Source organism: Micropterus dolomieu, linkage group LG01 (assembly GCF_021292245.1).
Source record: "Micropterus dolomieu isolate WLL.071019.BEF.003 ecotype Adirondacks linkage group LG01, ASM2129224v1, whole genome shotgun sequence".
In the NCBI taxonomy this organism is placed as follows: Eukaryota; Metazoa; Chordata; class Actinopteri; order Centrarchiformes; family Centrarchidae; genus Micropterus; species Micropterus dolomieu.
In genome coordinates this window covers 7661413-7685479 of record NC_060150.1, presented here as the reverse complement: position 1 = coordinate 7685479, position 24067 = coordinate 7661413, and the positions used below count along the sequence as shown (strand labels likewise).

At 43.5% G+C, this 24067-nt stretch overlaps 2 protein-coding genes across 2 annotated transcripts in view; one reads left to right on the top strand and one right to left on the bottom strand.

Moving 5' to 3' along the window:
• Window positions 1–625: 625 nt before the first annotated feature.
• Window positions 626–19162, top strand: rp1l1a (rp1 like 1a). Its single transcript, XM_046054971.1, has 14 exons — window positions 626–755; window positions 5780–6032; window positions 6257–6649; window positions 6754–7018; window positions 7164–8526; window positions 8767–9017; window positions 9051–9795; window positions 10093–11131; window positions 11252–11947; window positions 12035–12244; window positions 13127–14107; window positions 14191–15021; window positions 15118–15228; window positions 16563–19162. The coding sequence occupies exons 2-14, from the start codon at window positions 5799–5801 to the stop codon at window positions 16995–16997; spliced, it is 7554 nt and encodes a 2517-aa protein (XP_045910927.1). The 5' UTR covers window positions 626–755; window positions 5780–5798; the 3' UTR covers window positions 16998–19162.
• A 1798-nt stretch (window positions 19163–20960) lies between these two features.
• gckr (glucokinase (hexokinase 4) regulator) overlaps window positions 20961–24067 on the bottom strand; it is a 13394-nt gene continuing 10287 nt past the window's right edge. The window contains exons 16-19 of the mRNA XM_046055135.1: window positions 22953–23030; window positions 22532–22675; window positions 21762–21896; window positions 20961–21677 (exon numbers count right to left, since the gene is read on the bottom strand). Of these exons, the coding sequence (XP_045911091.1) occupies window positions 21564–21677; window positions 21762–21896; window positions 22532–22675; window positions 22953–23030 (471 nt within the window). The 3' untranslated portion in view covers window positions 20961–21563. The remainder of the gene's footprint in view (window positions 21678–21761; window positions 21897–22531; window positions 22676–22952; window positions 23031–24067) is intronic.

Genomic DNA, 24067 nt, shown 5'->3' with positions numbered 1-24067 from the left:
CATGATTCACATCCGAATATTTTATGTAAAAAGCTAGGCTAGGCTTTGTTGAATAACATTCATTTGTTGCTTTGCATGTTTTTTCAGAAGAAATTTTGAAAAGTAATCAAAAAATAACTAAATGTAATAAGTTACTTTGAAAGAAATAGTTACACTACTGTTAGGCCTACATTTTAAATAGCGTAACTTGCGATGTGTAACCTAGTCTGATTATGTAAAAATGATGCTGTCCCATTATTTGAGCTTTTCCACATTAGATTCTTTATACAGAATCTTCCAGCTAATGTATCTGATTTAGTTAATCTAGTCATAATCATGGGCAATTTCCATATTCACACATTAAAGATGAAACAAACTGTTATACGTAAATGTCTCAATATTTAACCTATTATTTTGAATGAGAGCAGATCTGTATGGCTTTATGAGTGTTACTAATGGTTGTAAATATTATGTTAATGTATCCGCTACAAACTGCAATCAAAGACAGTATAAAAACTGCAATGCAATATTAATTTGAAAGCCTAAATCAGTGTACTTCCGCTCTTTAAGCCGCCGACTTGACGCATACCTGAACGTGCGCCTTATATCTATGATCACCGGGGGAAGCTGAACGCGCAGCGCTCTGCTCGGGTCGGTGTGTCTGACGGAGCGGTGCACGCTCACTGCTGACTTTTATATCTCACCATTTGTTTGTTTTCTGGATCTATAATCGCCGATTGATCTTCCATCACTGCTGCGGGTATGCCTCTATAAAGGTAAGCTTGATCTCTTTCTTTTCCCTCAAACTCCTGCTGCTTTATAAACTCCCACAGAGCTGGAGCTGTAGTGGGTGTCAGTGTTTTTGTGTGTACCAGTGTATGCACGTTGTTAATGTCTGCTGACATCTTATATAGGCCCTATCTGTTTTAAAAACTATTTACATATAGACGCTATACAGTATGTATATTGTGTGTGTGTGTGTGTGTGTGAGTGTGAGAGAGAGAGATCCAGTTGGCTGAGGTGAGTCACACACACACACCTGTTTATGGGAACAGAGACAGAGCAGGAGGGATTGATGAACAAAAGTAGGCCACACATCACATAATCTCTCCTTTGCTTTCCTCTTCCTTTGTCATGCTGACTGAACCAATTAGCCTCCAGCACTGACAAGTTCTCACTATCTCTAAAGCCTGTGACGGGGCAGGTGCTGAAAGTTTTTGCATGATGAAGTGTCTGTGCTGTTGTGTTATACCAACAAATACTACACAGAAGTGATGGTTTCCTTGATTTATCCACAAGGAATACCCATTAGCATTAGCACCAACAGTTTCCCAGAGAGCGGCTGCCTGCCTCCTCGCTCCTGTCAGCACAGGAACTACTCATCCCTGACTTCCTGTCTACCCAGAAGTCTCTGAGGCCCACCTACTCTTTCTCGGTCTCTCATTAAAGCTGTGAAGCAGATACAGATTGATGAGATTAGGAGTTACGTAAATATGGATTATGCAATTGTGTGCTTATTTTAAATGAATTAGACTCTTATTTTAACTTTTTAATATCAAATAATGAGTGTTCATTATTGCAGTTACAGTTCATGTACTACACATAAAGGTTCAGTGTTTTAGATTTAGGGAGCTCTATTTGCAGAATGTGGCTGCACACTTGGAACAGGGAGGGTAAGGTGAGTAAGGTGGGTATTCAAATCAAAAATCTAAATGCTACACACTGCTCCTTTTAAAAGCTGCTCAGATTAATATTTTTAGGCTAACAATATATCAAATTACTGCTTGTATATCACTCTGCCGTTCCCCTCAGTTTCAGTTTGTACGGCCTGCAGCGTGACTCTTTTGTTTCACTCTCACCGCTCTCATCAGCATCATTTCCAGACTCAGCATGCAGCTGCTTCCCTTAAAGAAACTGATAAACCCACTGTATGCTACCTGCCCAGCAGCAAACAGCAGACAGAATAAGTTAGCAACTAACTGGTGAACACAGTGGAGCAATTAGCGGCTAAAAAGTTAGCTAGTTTGTGTTGCTTTCTATTGGTAACCTGAGAAGCGTTCGTTGCTGCTCGTTATCAGAAGAGAGGAAGTTAATTAGAGTAACTAAGTTCAAGTATGTTTTCAATTGTGGGGTCTTCTTGGCCTTGTTCCGATGTACCTGGCCGTATTGGCCCATTTTTCCTGCTTCTAACACAACTTTGAGGACCTGCTGCCTAGTATGTCCCACCCACAACAGGTGCCATGATAATGATATAATCAGTGTTATTCACTATACCTGTCAGTGGTCATAATGTTATGGCTGATTGGTGTATGCCAATTTTGGCTTGTTGTTGGCCCCAAGTGGACAAAAAAAATCAATGAATGTAGGTTTAGGTATACCTTTATTGTATGCTTAGTATACTCCAATACATTTATTCTAAGGCCCTACACACTTTTTCACTTACTGCCTGATTACAGCTCCTCTCAGGATGCTTGATTGACATCTCCCTCCCTCTCCTACCAGTTTTCAGTGCGGGAAATATTTGTATGTTTACTGTTTGCTTTTACTTTACCTTATTCCTGCTGTCCACAAGTTATGTTACACATCTACTCAGTTATAATTCCAACCTTATACCTAAATATAGCTTTTTGTTGCATGTTCATTCAAACAGGGTCAAAGAAGTAAAGGAAATAGGGACATGACAAAAACAGATTGAAAATATGGTAGGTTTTTTGCTAGTGGTGTTTTGCTCAGTAGTGATGACCAAGCGGTCATGATTTGCTCACCGTCAATTCAGACGTCCAGACCGCTCCAATAACGACAACTTGTTTGCCATGGACGCATTCAACAAGAGCAGTTGGTGTTTTCGGTGATTTCAGAAGGCACCCTGCTGTCTGACAGACTGTCTGTAATTACAATCCTCTCCAACTAGAGCCGTGTGTGTGTGTGTGTGTGCGTGTGTGTGTGCGCGAGAGAGAGAAAAAGACAGAACAAAGTAGAGAGAGAGCAATATGTGCTGAAAACCTTAGATCTTTGTACCATGTACAACACGTTAGATGGTTTTCTTCCCTCACCTTGACGCGTACATATCGACGGTACAAACTGACCACTAGAGGCCAGGCCAGCTACGGCAACTTAAAGCTAATGGGTGAAATGGATTTGTGAAAATTTCTCCTTCCTTTACCCTCACTAACTCAAACTGCAGGAACATTTCAGTTACGATTAAGTTTACCAAATCATCCTTTAATGTATTTTCCCTCCCACCCACCTGGGTATAAGTTAGAATAAAAGAAACAATACAAATTGCAAATTAGCATGTGCTTCTTCTCCAGGTCAGGTGCGTAGTGCATAAGAACATCACTTTTGTCACCACCATCTTGGCCTCACCATAGCAACCCCCCTCCTTCTCCCACACACGCACACACACACACACACACACACACACACACACACACACACACACACACACACACACACAGGTCCTTAAGCAGGCTTTTTGTTCTATCCTTAGCCTCCCCCTCCTGTCTTCTCCTCTCCCTTCATTTTTCCTCTCTCCACTCGCTCCCCCCTCCTCAGTGTGCCCAAATACTGACTGCCATTTTACCCAGAGAGCTGTGGAACCAGGGGCTCTGCTTTGCATCTTAGTGTATGACTCAAGCTGCAGAGATAGCCGCCACACACACACATTCAGACACCCAGTGCTTACTCCTGGTCTGACTTGACCTGCCAGACCCTGCACGGACAGAAAGAGCTTCCCTCCGGTGTTTTCACATCTCTTTGGACCATGTTTCCTGAATATGTGAGTAGTAGATAGAAGTAAACTGGTGTAATAATGGTGTACATACTTGTTAAATGTTAGATGAATGAATTGTGGTCATATTAGTGGTAGAAATCCTTAAATTCATATGTAAGAATTAACAAAAGGTATTATTTTAACTAAATTGGTTAATAGTGGTACAAATAGTTCTTTAGGTGACGTTAAAGTTATAAAGACGGGTTTGTAGTTAACATATAATAACAATGGCTTAGTGGTAAAATAATCAATGGTGCAATGGTAATATAATGTGTTAAAACATTTTGATACATAGTGGTAAAAGAGAGTCTGCAGTTACTTATTATTATTCATTATTTTTCATGTTGTGTTTGAAAGGTTCCCCTTTTGCTGTTGCTATTATGCTCAAAGGGCTAGTGCATGTGGCTCATGATATAATTTATTGTTAAAATTACTAATTAATGTGCCATCAGTTTGTATGTTTTCAGGCCTCAGCAGGGAAAAGAATTGAAAGTTAACGTGTGCAGGTCTTTCAAATTCTAAATGTAAAAGTACAGGCCTACTTTCAGATCAGCAGCTAATTAGATTCTCCTTCATCCCAATTTCTTTGTGAACGATTTGTAAAGTCCTCTGTAACCAGTTCACCCAGTTCAAATGCATTATTTAGATGGAAAAAAGTTATTTGCTGCCATGGCTCTTTTTTAAAAAAAATCATGTAGTTAAACAGTTGGTTAGACTGTTGCATTTCCTTCAGCAGCTAAACGAAGCGTTAGGTTGTTTAGAGAGACAGCTGAAGTGGGATTAAGAAGCACAGCGTCACGTTGGAAGTGTCTACAGCTAAGAGCAGTGATTTGGCCTGCAGTCTGGCCTCAAGGAACCTAAAAGCCTGCTAAGCCTGTTGATAACATTCACCTCCTTTCATAGGTTATTGAAAGTCATCACAGATAACAGTCATGCTTAACATTGTGATCATTCTATTGGATTTAAGAAGTGAGGTGTCCCTCTGGGCTGATCACTGTAGTCTCCTTTACTGATTCAGGCAACACCTGTTGATATTGCAGTCATTATTATTGTATCTCATATCAGGGACACATGATTTGTTTTGTTGTAAAGTTTAAAGTTGGTCTTGTCTAAGCTTCAAACTCTGTTAGCATGTGTGTGATTATACAATTATCCAAATGCACACAGACCTGTGAACCCCGTCAATACAAAATACAAAAGTATACATTTTTAGTACTACTCTGTAAAGCAGTCGGTTGTGCGGTTATAAAACAAAGTGAAACAGTGTGACCTACGTCCTGTATATTATGCAAGCTGGTTTATGTTGGCTGTGCAGAGTCAGGACAGAAACGTTTCACGTCCGTTCCAAACAGGATTTCTAGATGTGTTCTAGTCCGCTCTGTTAAATATAGCAGGCTGTGGGAAGCTTTAAATATATATATATATATATATATATATATATATAGATGTCCATGGAGCTACATTTGATATTGTCAGTCATAGTTTTCTGTTATAGTTCTCTTAAAGTTTTTACCAAATCATCACTTACAAATCTGGCAATTTTTGGCAGGCTGGTGTGTAAGTTGGATTTGGAAATGACTTTGTAGAAAATGCTTCCCCTGCCAAGAAGACATGTAACCATGTCAGTCCTGTTAGAGGATGTGTTGTCCTGGCTCCTCAGTCAAACACCCTGATTAGGAGTTGGGACCTTGAGTGTGATTAGAAAGTATGTGAACAGGAAAACTAAAGGCAGTGTAACACATTAAATATGGTAACATATAAATATATCAATAATAAAATGGTAAATCTATTCAATTGAAGTACACTTTTGTTATTGTAAATGATGATAAATACACCACACTTAAACTGTATATGTGTTTGTGTGTGTGTGCGTGCGCGTGTGTGTGTGTGTGTGTGTGCAGTTTAAGTTAGTGGCAAGGCAGTGATAGTGATAAAACACTTGGGTGGGGTATTGTAGATATATATATCTGTTTTGGTATTTAACAACCTCTTTAGATTCCGTATTGCTCGTTTGTGTACATCCCTCAGGTGTGTGTGAGATCGCAGCATGCATACGGTCCGGGCAGGGGTGTGGGAACCCCAGCCCCCGTCTAAACATGTCTCGCCCCTTCCTCCACCACCCTCGTCCAACTTACGCCTTGCCCATGTGACCACAGCCTCTCCGGCCAAGCGGATCACCTTCTACAAAAGCGGCGACAGCCAGTTCGGGGGCGTCAGGATGGCAGTCCACAAGCGCAGCTTCAAATGCTTTGACGCCCTGCTGGACGACCTTTCCCAAAAGGTTAGTGTGACTGCTCTCAGAGCTGTGATGTAGATATTTCTTTTGAAGTTGACTGTGTAGATGCATCTGGACTGTTCTCAACTTGGCAACAGATCTGCTTCTTGAAATTTTCACCTTCTGGTAGAGATTCCTCTTATTATTTTGGGAAAAACTATTTTAAATGTTTTATATTGGTAATGTAATTTATGAGATGTAATGGTAGATACGTGTGTGTCCACATATAGGTGCCCCTGCCATTTGGCGTGCGGACTGTGACCACTCCCCGCGGCATCCACGCCATCAAACACCTGGAGCAGCTCCAGGACGGCGGCTGCTACCTCTGCTCTGACCGTCGCCAGGCTAAGCCAGTCAACATGGAGCTGTCCAGCAAACGCCCAGGCATCTGGTACCATCACAGCCGTAGGCCCCAGCGGCCCGAAACCTCGTCCGCAGCACCGCCTGGCCATTTGCCTTACAGGCAGCGACGGATCCTGCTGGTGAAGAACAGCGAACCTGGGATGAGGAGGAGCGTGGTGCTGAGCAGGAGGTCGACCCGGAGCCTGCGGGCCTTTCTTGATGAGGTGTCCGAGGTGATGCAGTTTCACGTACGCAAGCTGTACACTGCAGAGGGACGCAGGGTAGGAAGTGTTGTTTTATGTGTGGTCAAGATTTAGAGTGTGTTCTGTATTGAAGATGACACCCTGTGTAGTGAAAACTCCTGACACTGTGAATCTGTTTCCAGATTGACAGCGTGCAAAGCCTGGTGGCTTGTCCTGGTGTGTTGGTGTGTGTCGGCCGGGAAGCCTTCAGCCCATTGCTGGTAAACTTCATCAGCAAGAGCTCAGAGGAAAAACTGCCTGGTCTGAGCAGCCGGTCCCCAGGCCTTGGCCCCAGGACTCCTGGAAACGGGGCCCGATCTCCTGCTGTTCAAGGACCAAGATCCCCACCTCACGGAGCTCAGTCCAGAGCCAGCGAATACAATGAAGGGCATGAAAGCAAGAAAAATGGTAATGGCGGTAAGTTATTTGGTCTTCACAAAATGTATAATGTATATACACATTCACAAACCTCAATTTCAACTGCAGACCTAAAATAACTAAAGGAGTAAGAATGAAGTTACATTTACATTTGTTTTTCTCTCTCTCCGTTTAGTTAACTTTGGTCTAGAAACCAAAAAAAGCATCATCCACCCTCGTTCAGATTCCTCAAACCGCTCCACCCGTTTCTCCTTGTCTTCAGAGAAGTCATACGGCAATGGTGTCAGCACCTACTCCCAGGCCAGGCCGGCTATTATGAACGAGGACATTGAAAAGCGTGTCCTGGTCAATAAAGATGGCAGCCTCTCAGTAGAGATGAGGGTGCGTTTTCGCCTACAAAATGACGAGACCCTCCAGTGGTCTACCCAAATCAAAAAATCCCCATCACTGACCAATGAATGTTGCCCCCTGAGCCAGGCTCAGCCCAGTTACCTGCAGCAGGGTCAGTCAGAGAGCTGCTCTGACCCTGATTCCACATCCTTTGACCCTGAGTGTGTGGATTATTCCAACCAACCGCTGCAGTGTTCATTGGAGGGGAACAGCTGCCCCTGCTGCTACCAGAGACAGGAACAGAAGTATGACTTGTGGGAAAACCCAGTACACAGCTACAAACGCCCTCCTGTCCCTCCCCCACGTGCACCCAGCCACACCCACACTATGACGAGACACACACACTCATCAAGCTCATCTTCATCATGTAATTCGAGGAGGGTGGTGCGCTGTCGAGCACAGCTCTCCAGCTGCAGAGGGGGCTCAGGTTCAGAGCAGAGCCAACTTGTCCAAGAAGAGATGTGTGTGACACAGCAGGTTGAGCGCAGGGTAGAGGTGGAGCAGGATGGAGACACCCACGTAGAGGTGTGCAAGGTGAGCCGATGCTGCAGCCGCAACCTACGACCACTTAGCCGGAAGTCAGTGGAGGATGAGCTACTGATGGAAGAACAGGGGGAGCGTCCTTTTTCTACAGTCAGCAGCTCCTCACGTGTCCTGCAATCGCTGAAGGAGGACCTGGATGATGACCTGCCCCCCAGCGCCTCACAGTGCTGCCATAGCAATGAACCATCCCCGTCCCCATCCTTCGTGACAGACCTGAATGACGAACCAGCGAGCAGCGTCTTGGCAGGTTCCATCCACTCTACCGACCACAAGGAGGGGGAAGAGAGAGGAAGCAGGGCGGAATCTGCAGCCTCTTCCTGTCACTGTGGAGCAGCTGAAGCAGAGGAGATGGATCAGGCTTCCAGCTCCATGTCTAAAAGGAGCAGGTTATCTTGCAGGTCCAGCAAAGCCAAGATCCCAAACTCAGAGGAAGAGGCAGTTGCAGATGATGAGGACGAAGAGCTAAAGAGGGTTGCAAGTGGCTTGTCTGGTCACACAGGACTTTCTGCAGGCTCTCTGCAGTCAGGGCCATCCAGTGTATGTCCTAACTGTGGAGGCTGCAAACGTCCGGTCGACTCTGTGTCCAATAGCAGAGCATCACAGAGGTCCCATCATTCCCCCCGAGCCTCTCCAAAGCCTGCCACACCTCTCTCCAACCAAGAGAATGCCGATAACAACAGTGATGATGACAGCTCAGATGTTTCGGCTGTGTCAACGCAATCCAACAAGACCAACCTCTCCAAACACGGGCGCTTTTCTGCAATGTCAGATGTCCCGGAGGGCCGAGCATCTAGTGCCATGTCCACGACGTCCAATCCTGAGGCAACAGGAAAAGGGGAAGAAAGGGCTCCTAGCGCCGCCTCAGCCACAAGCCACAGGTCCAATAGATCACACAAGTCTGGCTGTAATGAGGAGGAGAGGAGCCCCAGTGCCATTTCGGCTCAGTCCAACCTGTCTGCCAAGTCAAGGAAGTCTCACAAGTCCAAGTGCAGCAGCAGAGCTGAAGTCAGGACAAGACAGGAAGCAGAGGGAGAGAATGCTGTAGAGAGAGCACTTAGCTCCTTGTCAGCCAAATCTGATGCGTCGGTGAAGTTAAGTATACAGTTTGCCTCCCCGACTGATGTGGAAGAGGATGACACAAACCAAAGAACTCCCAGCGCCCTCTCTGTTAAGTCTAATGCTTCTGTCAAACCTGACAAGGCAGAAAGACCTGATAGTGTCCTGTCTGCTAAATCAGCTAAATCAACTCAATCGAATGTGTCAGCAAAGTCCGGCACATCTCGCAGGTCCACTTGCAGTCATTGTGTAAGAGCAGTATCTCCAGGTGCTAAGGCAGCAGGTGAACCCGTTATCGAAGCAACAGGACTGGAAGAAGGAACGCAGGCAGAGGCGAGAACAGCGAGTGCTATGTCAGCCAAGTCCAATCTATCTGCCAAGTCTCATAAATCCCATAAGTCCACCAAAGCTGCAGAAAGGTCACTTTCTCCCAGGTTGGAAACTGGAGGAGATGGAGAAGAAAGGACAGCGAGTCAAATGTCAGTTAAATCTAACTTGTCTGTTAAGTTTTCAAAGTCATGCAAGTCTAACTGTCATGTCAATGAAACTGCAGAATCTCCAATATTAGGGGGAGCTGAAGTAAAAGAAAATGAGATGGCAGAAGAGGAAACACAGCAGAGGCCAGAAAGTGTAACGTCTACTAAATTGGAAAATAAAGAGAGGGCAGCCAGTGCAGGGTCCTCTAAATCTCATAAATCCGCCTGTAATGAGAGCGCAGGAGCAAGTTCTGAGACAGAAGACAATACAGGAGGCGGTAAAAAGGCTGAAGACCGGGCTGCTAGCGCTTTATCCGGTAAATCAGCTTCCTCTGCAAAGTCTCAGCACCCAGATTGTGACGCATGTTCAAGAGTGGCCTCTCCAGCTGAAGGCACAGGGAAGACAGAGGTGGACAGCATGGAGGACAGAACCCACAGCGCCCTGTCAGGGAAATCGCATACCTCTGCCAAGTCTTCAAAATCCCAGAAGTCAAACCGCACAGTGGCATCATCAAATGAAGAAGAGAAGCAAAATGAAAATCAAGAGCGCGTGTCTAGTGCCATGTCTGTAAAGTCAAAATCTTCAGTGAGGTCCAGCACTTCTCACAAGTCAAACTCGAGCAAGAATCTCAAATCGGTGTCACCAAGTCCAAATGCTATCACCATTAAAACATCAGAAGGGGTCGATGAGGAAGAAAATGAGACAACAGTGAGGGCACCGAGTGCTGCATCAGCAAAGTCAGGGAAATCTAAAGTTTCATCTGCTTCATCCAATCATAACAAAACAGCTGATATTGCTGTTATTGAAACAGTAGATGCAGATGAAAAGGTTGAGGAAGACAACGCACCAAGAAGTAAATCTTCTGAACAATCTTGTGGCCAAATGCTTGCACGCAAGAGCACGCGTTCTCCACGGACCCATTCACCCAAAGCTCCAGCTGTATCCCCCAGCGGTGCCTTGTCAGTTCACTCTACAACCCCTGCTAAATCTGGCAGATTGAAATGCTGCTGCGGAGCAGCTTCAGCACTTGAAAGGGCAAAAAAGGAAAAGGAGGGTGAGGATAAGGAGGTGGAGAAAAAGGAAGATAACGACGAGCTGAAAAGTGAGGAGGCTTCAGAGCGGCCTGCCAGCATCCTGTCGTCCTCAACCAAAAGACACAGGAGAGAATCAGGAGGCACGGAGCAACCGCTAAGTCGAAATTCATCGGGGTCAGTCTCTCTGGGGTTGCCAGATGACCAAGAAACACCTGACTCAGACAGTGGCAAGTCTGGTGTTTCGTTTCACATAAACACTGACCGTAGGAGCAGAGTGAATGTAGCAAATCTTGATGTCCCCAAAAACATAGAGCAGTCCGCTATGGATGAAGACGAGGAGGGAACAGGGTCCAACTGTAATGGAAGTAAAAGCACTTTATCTCAAAATCCTCCAGCCATTGATATCCCTACTATTGAAACCACAGCAGGGAGTGAGGATAAAAGTGAAGAAGGTGGAGAACTAAAAACAGAAAGAACGGCCAGTACATTTTCAGCCAAAAGCAGCAGGTCTCACAAGTCTTCTTGTAACTGCAGTGTCAAAGCAGCAGCTCAGCTGCTCGACAATAAGTCCAAAGAACAACATACTAGTGCTAGCTCGACAAAAGCTAGTAATCTGGACGCCCCGGTCAACAGGACCTCATCTGCAATGTCATCACCAAGTGCTAAAGTTCGGAGCAAATCCCCTGCAAGTGCCAGCTCTAAAAATGCCAATGTAGGAGAAGTAACTGTTGAGGATTCAGCAAATAACTACACCGAAAACCAGGCTGCCAGAAGACCAGCTAGTAAGGCCAAAGGGAAAGATGATATTGCAGACAACAAGGTAGACAGTGTCCTCTCCAAGAGTCCCTGTTGTCTCAAGCCTGAGTCGGCAGCTTCGGCTCACTCAGGCTCAAAGGAGAGCAAAGGCGGGAAGGCCAAATCCAGTGGTAGTCTCAAGACATCCAATTCTCAAAAGAAAGAAACGCCTATCAAATCCCCAAGCCCCTGTTCTTTACACAGCTCCAGACCAGGTAGCAAAGTGGAAACGGACAGTCAGAGCACCCTGTTTCACTCCCTGTCCGCTGCTGACCTGCTGAAGGAAACCATGGCTGCTGCGCGTCCACCCAGCCAACATACGACGGCCAGCAAAACCAGCGACAAGCCAAGGAGCGAGAAAAGTGGGAGGCATCAGAGGAGGAACAGGAACCAGGCGGATCTGGAGGAGGTGCTGGACTTGACACCTGCCTTTCTGCCCAACGCTTCCCCCAATGAGGTGGTCAGTGACTGGCTGCGGAGCATTCCCACTGACAGCAGCATGCTCGCACTTGGTGATGAGCTGAATGACGAAGAGGAGGGGCAGGAGAAGGTGGGGGAGGAGAGACATGTTGATGAGGGGAACGAGGAAGGGGTGGAGCAGGAGGGGGTGGTGGAAGACAAACTTGGTGAGGAGCTGAACGAGGAAGAGGTGGAGCAGGAGGGGGTGGTGGAAGAGAAACTTGCAGAAGAGGTACCAGAGGAGGAGGAAACTCCCAAAGTCGAGGAAGTGGACAAGGAGGAGGAAGTTGAGGAAGAAGAGAAAGAGGAGCAAGCTGAATGTGATGCAGCAGAGGAGGAGAAGAGTTCAGATCCAGCTCTGGTTAAGGCAGTGGGGGCTTCTTCCCGCACCAGCGCTCTGTTGTTGAGCGGCGAGTCTCTGCCCAGGAACTGGCAGTCTTCAGCTGCGGTGATGAAAGTTCTTCTGAGCTCTTCTCTGGGTCGATGTCAGAGCATGCCTGAGGTAAGCCAGTGACCTTATGCGAAGGACTTTTAAGCTGCGTTTACACTGCAGGCCTTAATGCTAAATCCCGATTTATTGCTAAGATCTGATTTTTTTGATTGACTGTTCACATTATTTGGTTAATGTGGCCCGTATCAGCACGCTTTCATACAAAAGTAAACATGGAGGCCACTCGTTATTTTCTTTCCTGACAGAGTTTCGACAGCTCTGCCTCTGATAGGTTAGGGTTGGTTAAGGTTAGGATTAGGGTGGAGTTAAGGTTAACCAATGAGAGGCAGAGTAGGGGACAGGACTTAACGCAAAGCCGGTGTCAAATGAGAGTTGTCGAGACTCTGACAGGGTTTTTTGTCCGGGTAGTGCTTATACACGCTGTACAGAGACAGTAATAAAGGCAATAAAAAGTTGTGAACCTCTGTCATAAATCAGGAGAAATACGAAAAACCAAGAGAGTTGTGATCCCGGGAGGGATCGCAAAGGGAAAAGATCCGATCTTCTTCGTCACCTATGAGCAAAAAGATCTGATTTGTGTCACTTTGGTCTGCAGTGTGAATGCAGCCTTTCTCTACATGATCATGTAACAAAACATTTCCTATTCTATTTTGTGGAATTATCACAAAAAAGGAATCAAGGTTCCGGCGTTAGGATGAAACTGTTAAAGCTGCATCTAACAACTATTTGCAATATAATGAATAAAATGGCTTTTTTGTCAAACCAATAGTCTAAAACCCAAAGATATTTAGTTTAATATTATAAAAAAACTGTCATTTGAGAAGCTGGAACAAAGGATGTTTGATAAATAACTTAAGCAATTCAAAATGTTTCAGTAATTGACTAATTCGTTTTTTTTTTGGCAATATCTATATTCTCCGCTGTCTTCTGTAGGTGTCTCCAGTTTATGGTCGTAGACTGAGCACATCAGCTAGGGGGCTCCTGGACTGTTTGGCCCAGCTCCAGCTCATTGACCCTGCAGTGAGCCCATGCTGTGAGCAGCAGAAGGACCGCAACCAGCAGTATGAGGACATTATGACCATCCTTCAATCCCTCTGGCTCACTGAACCCAAGGACATTGAGGCCACTGAGGTCAAGGATATTGGCAAAGATCAGGTGACTCCACCGAGGTCCTCATCTGGGGTGGATATGAGCACTGGCTCCGGCGGATCAGGGAAGGAGGATGGAAATAAAGGTGGAGATGAGACGACGCAAAACAAAACAAAAGAGACAGACTCTTTACATGAGGATGAGGGGGCGGAGAAGGTTGTGGAAAAGGAGGAGGAAGGAAATGCAGAGGCACAACACAAGGAAACTAAGTCAGAACCAGAGGAGATATCGACAGAACAAGCTAAGACAGACATAGCAGAGGAGCTGGTACAGAGTGAAGAACAAAGTACAGTCCCTCCAAGTCTGGACAGCCCAAAAGCCTCTGACAATCCCTCATCATCAGACAAGAGCTCTGCTAATGACAGCTCGAAATCCCCCACTGATAACGAGACGCTGGAGGACTCCAGCTCAGGCACGCCCCCGACTGTCCTGCGAGCACCTTTGTCAAAAAGACCATCCCAAGACCCTGATCCGAGGTGGGTCCTGCACCTCCTGAAAAAGCTGGAGAAACAGTTCATGAACCACTACATTAACGCCATGGCGGAGTTCAAAGTTCGTTGGGACCTGGACGACAGCCTCATCCTGGACACCATGATATCTGAGCTGAGGGAAGAGGTGAGCCGTCGCATCCAGAGCAGCATTGAACGCGAGATGAGGAAGATTCAGGGTCGTGCCGGCAGAGGTGGCAGGTCGCCCCGGCCGCCGCAAGGTGGGAACCTCTCCAGGGAGTCCACCATGACAGACAGAAGGCGTCAAATGTTGAAGGTAATTCCACCACAAATCCTTTTTCATAAAACAAGAAACTGCTGCTTGTAAGGCAGAAAGATAACGTTTGATTTATTTTTCAGATCATGAAGAATCAGTCGGTGAAAACTGGAGACTCCCTCAGCGATGGTGAGATGACGGGTGAGTTCAGCGACCAGCGAAGCGATGATGAGTATTGCCCCTGTGACGCTTGTGTCCGCAAGAAAATGGCCGCCCGGCCGCTCAAAACAAACCCGATGGCAGCCGAGGCACCGGTGATGATGGAGTTCGACCTCCTGAAGATACTGCAGCTAAAGAAAAGCCCATCACCTGTGCCTGCAGCCGTGCCACAACCTGCAAAGGGGGAAGATGATACCGTGGTTGTAGATGAGCAGGGGAGGAGTTTAGAGGTTTTGCAGGAGGAAGAGGAGGAGGATGAACCTAAAGAGGATATCAAAGCTGATGAAATAGGAGAAGAAGTAGAAGGGGGAGAGGCAGGAGAAGAGGAGGAAGTAGGAGCAGAAAATGAGGGAAATAGGTTGGGCGATGAGGAGCAGGAAGAGGAAGAAGCAGGTGGTGAGGAAGCTGAGGTGGTAGAGACATCCGAAAATGGAGAGAAGGAGGGAGAGGAGGAGACGGAATGCCAGTGCCAGTGTGCCAGACATGAGGAGGAGAGCGACAAAGCAGAAGAGTCAGAGGAGGGAACAGCAGAAGGAGAGGATGCTGCAGAAACTAGCGACAAGACAGGTGAGGATGAGACAGCAGAGGATGAAGAGAGAGCAGGGGAGGAAGAGGGAGAGAACGCAGAGGATGAAGGGGAGACAGGGGACAATGATGGAGAGGAGGAGTGTGCAGAGGTGGAAGAGTTTGAGGAAGAAGAAGAAACGACAGGCAGGGAAAGCGGAGAAGAAGAGGCAACTGGGGAAACGGAGGACGACGGGGCTGCAAGAAATGAGGCAAACGAAGAAACCACGGCGGTGGAGGAGTTTGTGGAGGGAAATGTCAGCGCTTCGGCTGAAGCGGGGGATGAAGACGAAGGGGACGACGGCACTGGGGAGGGGGAGTCCCATGAAGACGAAAAGGGAGGAGAGAGTGAAGAGCCGCAAGGGGAGGCATCAGAGGAAGAAAGAGCCTCACTACAGGTAGGATGAATCAAATACAAAATAACTTTAATCAGTAATCATTCTGAGGCAAGAAAAGACGAGAGATTAACTTTCAACAGCTAAAATTGAACCAAAACACTATGTGTACACAAAAGTTAACTGCTGAGATCTGGGAACGCTGCAACATAATGCCTGCTAATCAGGCGGGTTAACGAACACGATCAAACAAATTTTATTTTGAAGAAAAAAACACAGGAAAGCGGGAAAATTACTACCCAAGCTGCGTGTTTTAAAACATCCATCACAGTTTACAGACCGACTTCCTGGCTCAACTTCGAGATGCCGTATTTGCTGTAGTTTGGCACACACACTGTTTTCCGGTAACTATGTAAACTCTAAATAAATGGGTTATAACATAAACAACATTTATAAAGTAGTTACAGATAGATAGAGACAGAGATATGAGGGCTTTTTAAGAAACAAAATGGATGATCAATGAAATAATGAGTGATGAAACTATAATAAACTGATACAGTTGGTACAAAGATGAACATTTATAAATTATTACATTTATTAATTAAATATTTGTTATATTTTTATAAATACTTGCTTCTTTACTCTCTGTGACAACTGAGCAAACTCATCCGTTCATAAAGACACGTTTTGAATGCAATTATGAACTATTTTAAATCCGACTGTCAATCATGTGTATTAACAGTTAAAAACAAACTGTGAGAATTTGTTCTGTGTTATACTGTTATCAATTATATATTAACTTATTATGCAGCAGTTATACAATTGATGACAAATACATTTATTAACTGTTCACACTTACTGCGTAGGGGAAGGGGTTTTCAAGTAAAGCGTTCCCCGGTTTCCTTTCCAATGAGTGAAGTATTTTTAATCTGAAAGTTTAATAGCGGTGTGGTCTGCTATAAGATGACTATTAACTTAAACACAAAATTTGTTCTTTTAAGTAACTGTTTTTTTAAATTAGGTTCGATCACATAAGGGACTATTCTAGTTATGTACGCCAATTTGAGCACCACAGAGCGCCTGCACATGGCTGCAGCATTAACGTCTACTGTACCTTAAAGAGTAAGCTGACCTACATCAGCTCTATCACTAATGCTAAGCCTGTGGGAAAAGATAATCTCGCTATCCAATTACACAGACTGAACTGTAACAGACAGACTGTTTAACTGCAAAAAGCTTCTGTGTAACAGGTTCTCATACTTTAAATCATTGTGATTCATCTAATTTATGGACCAATCCTGTCACCAACATGTAGCAGCAATTATTGACCCAGTAGTGCCCAATTTGGGTAATTACAATTACTTAGATAATTTACTGTCATCTTGTTTAACCCTCAGGGGCAGGGGGTGACAGAGGGAGAGGAGGCCGATGCCGAAGACTCAGACACTGACAAACGTCCAAGTGACACCAGTGCGGACGAATCTGGACGTGAGGGGGCTGGAGCCACAGGAGACGAGGAGGAGAAACAGGGCGCAGGAGATGGAGATGAGGTTGTGGAAGATGCTGTTGGAGAGTTCAAGCCTGAGGAAGAGGAGGAGGGAGCGGTTAAGAGAAACAGCAGGGAGGATGGCGCTCTCCTCCATCAGTTCACCAGGACCTCGGTGGAGTCCCAGCCCGGCTCCTTGGAGGAAATTAACACAGATTCACCTCAAAACCCTGTAAACTCCACAGAAGTGCCCAAAATAGCTGCTGATGTATCCACTGGTGGTGGTACGGGCCAGAGGAGGAGCCGGTCGCCGGCCAGGGTCAAACGGCGCAAACCCAGAGAGTGACGTGGAACTGGATCACTCTTAACTCGCACAGAAACAAAACCTTATGATGCACAGACTTCAGAAGGTTCCCATAAACCCTTGCTCTGTCTGTGACTACACGGGTAGATTTATGTAGGTTAAAAAAAGCTGTTATTGAAAACAAAGACTCAAACACTTGAAGCACTTTATCACTCCAGATCCAGTGTAGGAGGAGTCACAGTGAATAACATGTAGAAACTTGAAACCACATCCTTATCCTACTTAATTATATGAATTATATTTGTAATGGTTATTTATATATTTTTTAAGTTAATTGTATGAATGACGATATATGACTATTTCTGTACTGTATGTGTATGAATCAGGTATATTTTTGAAAACAAAACAACTGACACCTATGAGTGTATTATGTAAACTCAGTTTTGTGTTCAGTGGACCACAGGTTTAATGATGTATTGAATCATAGAGCCATTAAGTTAACAAGTACCTCAGAGATATGTTAGATGTTAATTGACTGTTCCAGTAGTGTTCGCCAGAACCGGTGTGTTGATACTTGGTTTATGTATTAGGTCAATTCTCAATAAGTTGATGCTGTATTCTCAGGGGTTTGGACAGCCACTTTGCTCTTGAAAGATAATCTCCTAGCCGTTACTTAACTACCTACTTAAATCTGTAGTCTGTAAAGAAGACCTCTGTTTATAATTGTACTCGAGCTCTGTGATGTAACCTGATTAACTTAAAGGAATAGTTCAACATTTTTGGTTTCTTTTCGAAGAGTTAGGTGAGAAGATTGATGCCTCTCTCTGCACCCTTAATTTGAAGCTGAAGCCAGGCGACACTGTGCATAGCTTATTTTAGCTCAAAGACTAAAAGCAGGAGGAAAAAAACTAGCCTGGCCATGTCCAAAGGTCCAAATGTAATTAAATCTCTACCTCTACCAACACCTTTAAAGCTCACTAATTAATATGTTGGATCTGGTTTGTTTGATTTGTACAAAAACACAAAATGTAAAAATGAGTTGTGGTGTATGGAGAGTTATGTGATAGGCTATATCTTAGTCATTTTCGAGATATTGCCAGGCCAGATACAAGGTATTAATTTATTAACTTTAAGTTGTATAGTTATTTAACCTCTGGACAGGCCCATTCCCATTATTTATGTCAGCTAAGCATAGCTAATCGACTCCTGGCTGTAGCTTCATTTTTAGCATATAGAGATATCTAAGACGAGATTGATCTCACTCGCTGCAAGAAAGTGAATTACCATATTTCCCAAAATGTTGAGCCATTCATTTAAGTACCTTTTGGATTACTTTCTACTTCAAATTACAAACAGTATTTTTGTAGCTTTATTGTATTATGTTTAAACTTTTGAATAGGTTTTCCCTTTAAAACATGCTGATGAACTCTTACCTGTTGTACTATATTTAGTATATACCATATAAATATTTATTTGTTTAGTCCAATTTACTTTACATGCATTTCCTTCCCAGGAATCCATTTAAAAAACTTGCACACCAGGGCACTATGTGACACTGAGCATATCTGTGTGTATCTACAGTAAATGCCAGGAGGCAAATGTCTGAATTTGATGTAAACCTTTTTCTGCAGCTTATCTTAGGGGTGTGTTACATGCTGTAGATTCTGGTGGGGTTTGCATGACCAGCCATGTGGAACAACAGCGTGAAGCGTGTTACTGATGCCTTACTGTATCTATGGTTATATGAAGGTAGATCACAAACAGAGGAGTGAGAGGTGGCTGTCTTTTGTTTCCTGACATCTCTCTCTGTGAGTGGCTCTACAGCAGAGTCAGAAAGCCTGTTAAAGAGACTGGAATGGATCAAAGCTGCTCTTTAAAATGCTGGAAAATATACTACATAAGACCCCGTAAGAGTATTTTATCTCATTTAACCCTGAACCAAGGTGAGTGAGCTCAGCTCCAGATTTATTCCCTAACAGTACTTTTAGAGCAGAGATGTTCTGCAAACGGTCAGTGTGTGTTCGTGCATGAATGAGGCAAAATGTGTATCCCTTATTGCTTTGTTTGACAAAAAAACTACTGTTTGTGGGACCTAAAGGGTGTGTGTGTATGTGTGCCTATGCTGCTATTGGTCTCTTTGGCTGTCCATCAGTCTGTGGCATCAACAAGTGAACACAGTGTGTACCTAGAGCAAATGGATAAATGAATGTGATAATGTTAATATAAATAAATCAATAAATGCACAGGATGGTGATTCTCATATTATTTCACATCAGAGCGTGCAAACTAAAGCGTTGCTAGATTGGTGTATTTATCTTGATTCTAAAATGATTTAACCTGAGACCATTTGGGCTACATGTTACTTCACTCTGGTCTAATGTAACACATTTCAGGTTAGGCTTGAGTGCATATTTAGAACACTTTACCTTCAGCTACCTGTAGTGGTATCTATAGCTGATACTGTAGTTTTATGAAGTCTGTCTCTTAGATTAACAGGAATTGTTCAACATTTTGGGAAATGTGCTTATTTGCTTTTTTGCTGAGAGTTAGATGAGAGGATTGAAACGACTCTCGTAGCTGTGCAGTAACTATAAAGCCAGAACTAGGCCATTAGCTTACCTTAGCATAGAGTTTGAGCAGGAGCAGCAGCTATTCTGGCTCACTCCAAAGCTCAAACATATGCCTGTCAGCACCTCTAATGCTGCATTCAATGTGTAGAACTGGAAAACTGCCCATTATTACAACATGGTTACCACCACTAGCCTTGTAGTCACATCATCAAAAGTCTAAATTAGTCTAAAGTCTAAATTATTATCTTTTGCTGTGTTACCATTTGACTCTGTTCAAAATAAAATAAAAATATGCTCTGTTTCTGTTTGTGTATGAAGTCAGCAAACATGATACTACAGACAGCGCCTGGCTAGCTGCTTCCAGTGTTTATGCTAAGCTAAGCTAAGCTAAGCTAATCGCCTGCTGACTTTAGATTTAAAATTAGCATACAGTCCTGAGTTTCAAATTCTACATATAATGTAATTTGCTGTACACTCAGTACAGATTTCAATTCAAAGTTTGAATGTTGTTGATGATGTATTAACTAATTTCTACTGAAAAAAACAATTCATATAATAAAACTTCTGCGTCTTCTGCGGATAATGGTCATTATAAAAGATAGGGGTGGTGATGGCGCATAGATAAGATGCTTGCCTTTGGTGTGGGAGACCTGGGTTTCCCACTGTGAGACATCTACCATTGTGTCCCTGAGCAAGACACTTAACCCCTAGTTGCTCCAGAGGCGTGCGACCTCTGACATGTATAGCAATTGTAAGTCGCTTTGGATAAAAGCATCAGCTTAAATGTAAGATATTGCTTTTGAGGGGGTTTAAATATAATTTTCCAATGCTCTGATCATCACAATCCCATTCACCTCTCTTGTATTGTGTTTGCAGCAGCAGAAAATCTGGGGACAGAAATTGCAGTAGAAAGAAAATCAAAACTATCTACATGAATAGGTACCGCTTTAGGGGTACTGTAGGAGAGAAACTGGGAGAACCAACCCACTGAATTGAAATTTGGACGAATCACCCCTTGGCCCAATGATAAAAGCAGTGTAATGATTATAGCAGATGTTCACTATGTACAGTGGCGCCCCTTTGTATTAGTCTCAAGGTGGCAAGTAGTAGCTTTTTTATTACTTCACAGGTGTTTATATAAACACTGAGAATTATGTGCTAATGCTTTCTGATCCAGCCCTGATGTGTACTTTACCTTCCTGGGCTGATTTTGCTCTGTGCTTCCCTACTGTGTTTGGCTCTGCTCTAAAAGTGTTTCCAAAGCTGCTCAAGCTCTCAAGACACACATACGTCACACTAATCCAGTACCTGTCTGAGTGTGTGTTGAGCTACAGAGGGATTGAGGTTGATTTACATCACACAGACCAAATATGGCAGAGCCCGTACTGTTGCAGGACACGGTGAAGCATGTGAAACATCACAACTCAGTATCAGCCCAGTATCAAACTTTTTAACATAATTCAGTCGTGCAATATACAGTATGTATTGAAATGTCATGGAGGTACACCTGCTTTGGTCAGGAGGAGTTCAATTACATCAGGAGAACATTTTTGGCATGCCAATTACTGAAAAAGTAGAAAAAAATAATATTTTTATTGATGTATTTTCCTGATTTTATCACGTACACTATATTCTAACAATATTTTACCTTAATTTGTGAAACTACTTGTTTAAAAACCCAGTACAAACTGACTGTACATTTGCAGGTTTTTATGACAAGGTTTGCTTTTCTCGAGGTGTAAAGTCTGCCCCTTAGTGTTATAACATGGTTTTGCATTCAGGTGTCAAATTCCAAACTGTTGCCTCAAAACAATATGGTTCACATTTTGGCTTATAATAAATATTAGCTCATAATCAAACCAACAACTAACAAAAGAGTAATAATTACACAAAATTTTTAAGAAGTCAGTTTATCTGAGATCCACATTAAAGCTATGATCTCTCTGTAGAGGTAAAAATAGAGGATTGATTGATTAAATAATATAAATGACTGCAGTGTATGTGTGTAGGGAAGGTGCTTGACTTCATGTCATGTAAATTATGACAGGCAGGCCTCCACAGCCTCCCTTACGATTGGCTGTTGCTCCAGATGAGACTCTGCCTCCATGAGAGAGCAACCAGTCAGCAAACAGACCAAAGCCAGAGGGACCACCTGCACAGAGAGAGGAAATATATTACAGCCAGCCACCAGTCATACATTTCCTCCAATACATTATGCACCTTACTTCCTCCTTACCTTGGTCCTGTTTCTGGCAGTGTGTGTGTGTGTGTTGATGTCAGAAGATGTAATGTCCACTGTCAGCTTGTCCACTCGGTAGACGGCCTTCAGAAGAGCTTCCTCACATTGGGACTCAGGGCAACCTGACAGCTTCTGGAAGGAGAAGGAAACAGCTTTGATTTAGCTCCAAAACCCTCTCAGTGGTTACTGTAACTCAACTGACTCTTCTATCAGGTTCAGATCAGGAGCATGTGCTGTACGTCAACATGGTTTAAAAGTAAGTTTAGGAAAACAGAAGTTTAGTTATGTAGCACCTTTAGAGCAGATGTCACAAACTGCTTCACAACAAAACTACATTATTATAATCTTGTGGTGGGACCCTGTGTCAAAATCTAGTTAATTATTTCACTTTATTTAGGAAAATACAGCACGTGGGCAGCACTTCAAGTTGTTCTTCATCACACTACCTCAAACTAACTGACACAAAGAAATCAGATAGTATTCCTGTATAGGAACTGGTTGGTTTCTGGGTCTCTTTGTAAAATATAGTGAAACTACCATCTACAGTGTTCTTTGGGCTGTGTGCAGTGTACTAGATGAGAAATTGGAGGCAACAGGGGCCCAACAGTATAAAGGTTAATCCAGCCATGATCCTGAATGACATAACATCGAAACCAAAAAGACACATCTTCTTCACAGTATGTTGTGAAAATAATGCGCAGTTGACAAACAGACAAAGGAACATGTATTGTATATTTGGTGGGATTACTTCCTTTAAATTTCTATACCTGGAGTAAACATATGGCTCTGCGGTAGAGTTTCCTGTTGGTGACCTGCACGTCGATCATGTGGTTCTGGTAAATCTTCCCCTTTAAAATGTGAGCTCCGGTGCTCACACCGTTCAGCAGCAGCTTAGTGGACAGCTCCCACTGCTGGGAGAGAGGCGGGATTGATTTTCTTTCTACATCAGCATCAGAGGAACAATGTAAACATATGAAAATAGCTTGTCATCTAAAATAGAAATAAACTAATAAGAATGTCTTTTAACATTTGACAGGGAGGACAAAATGGTCTGTTGGAGGAGGGAAAAGGAGAATAAATGAGGCAACCTTGATATTTATCATGCTCCAGTGAGTCACTGAATCAATGTTTATGTGTGTGTGTGTGTGTGTGTGTGTGTGTGTGTGGGTGTGGGTGTGTGTGCTGTACCATGTGTAGTAAGCTCCCTGAGGCAGGTGACAGCCAAGTAAATTTTAGTGAGGATAAACACAGCTTATTGATGTCATCCTGCAAAAAAATGGAGACTATATGAGATAGATAGATAGATAGATAGATAGATAGATAGATAGATAGATAGATAGATAGATAGATAGATAGATAGATAGATAGATAGATAGATAGATAGATAGATAGATACTTGTTGGACAGCAGCTGCAGTGTCTCCATCAACATGATGATAAACAGCATGGAGGTTGGACGTCTTTTTTCTCACTCTGTGTGCCAACGTGGCCACCTCACTGACATCGTCTGTGGAGCGAAGCCATCGAGACACATGTTAATTTCATTTGGACAAAATCCAAACATGAAACGAAGAAGGTGTTATCTCACCAGAGTGCGTGTAGAGAAGAAGAACGATGTCCTGGTCATTAAGAGATGGCAGAACTAGATGCAAAAAATCCTCGTGTGCTATGCAAAAGTTGGGACCCTAGAGGAAAGAAAACACATGATATGTTCAAATATCTATGTGATGTATATATCATGTATTTTTGTAACGTACATCATGTACATTAGTTATTTGTGGTAGTAGATATACATTCACACAGCTTTTCAAAACATAATAACATGAACAACATTTTTTTAAATGACATATCCGACATTTTTATATAAGCGATACACACATTAGTAGGTTAACTTACAGACTTGTGCATTTTAAAGGCCCTGAAAATATATTTTCTCAGTCAACTTCATGAGCAATGGGGTCCAAAAACGACAAGCCAAAGCTAGAACAGTGTTAGTTTTTTTACAGGAGAGATTTCTGAAGTGGGCGAGGCTCAGTCAAATAAAAGTGAAGTCAAATACCTTCATGCACCAATCAAGATTCAGCAACATTTGAATCAAATGTGATGACAGTTTTGGGGTAGTTTTGTCTAAATTCCTTGAGACATTTTGATTTGATAGTATTTATGGCTGTCATTTATTACGTTTATATAAAATAGTTGTTTGTATTGTCAGTGGGGTGTCCGCCATTCTCGCACTGAATTCAAATGCTGTGCACTTGCACAAGGGATTGACAGATAATTACACATGATGTACATGAGGAAATT

Excerpts from the sequence above, each read along its gene's own strand:
- rp1l1a (XM_046054971.1), top strand. The coding sequence starts at position 5,799 with ATGCATACGGTCCGGGCAGGGGTGTGGGAACCCCAGCCCCCGTCTAAA. Across the intron at positions 9,796-10,092 it reads TCAGCTTCCTCTGCAAAGTC|GTCACCAAGTCCAAATGCTA; the intron begins TCAGCACCCAGA and ends TCTCAAATCGGT. Across the intron at positions 15,229-16,562 it reads AAGAAAGAGCCTCACTACAG|GGGCAGGGGGTGACAGAGGG; the intron begins GTAGGATGAATC and ends TTTAACCCTCAG.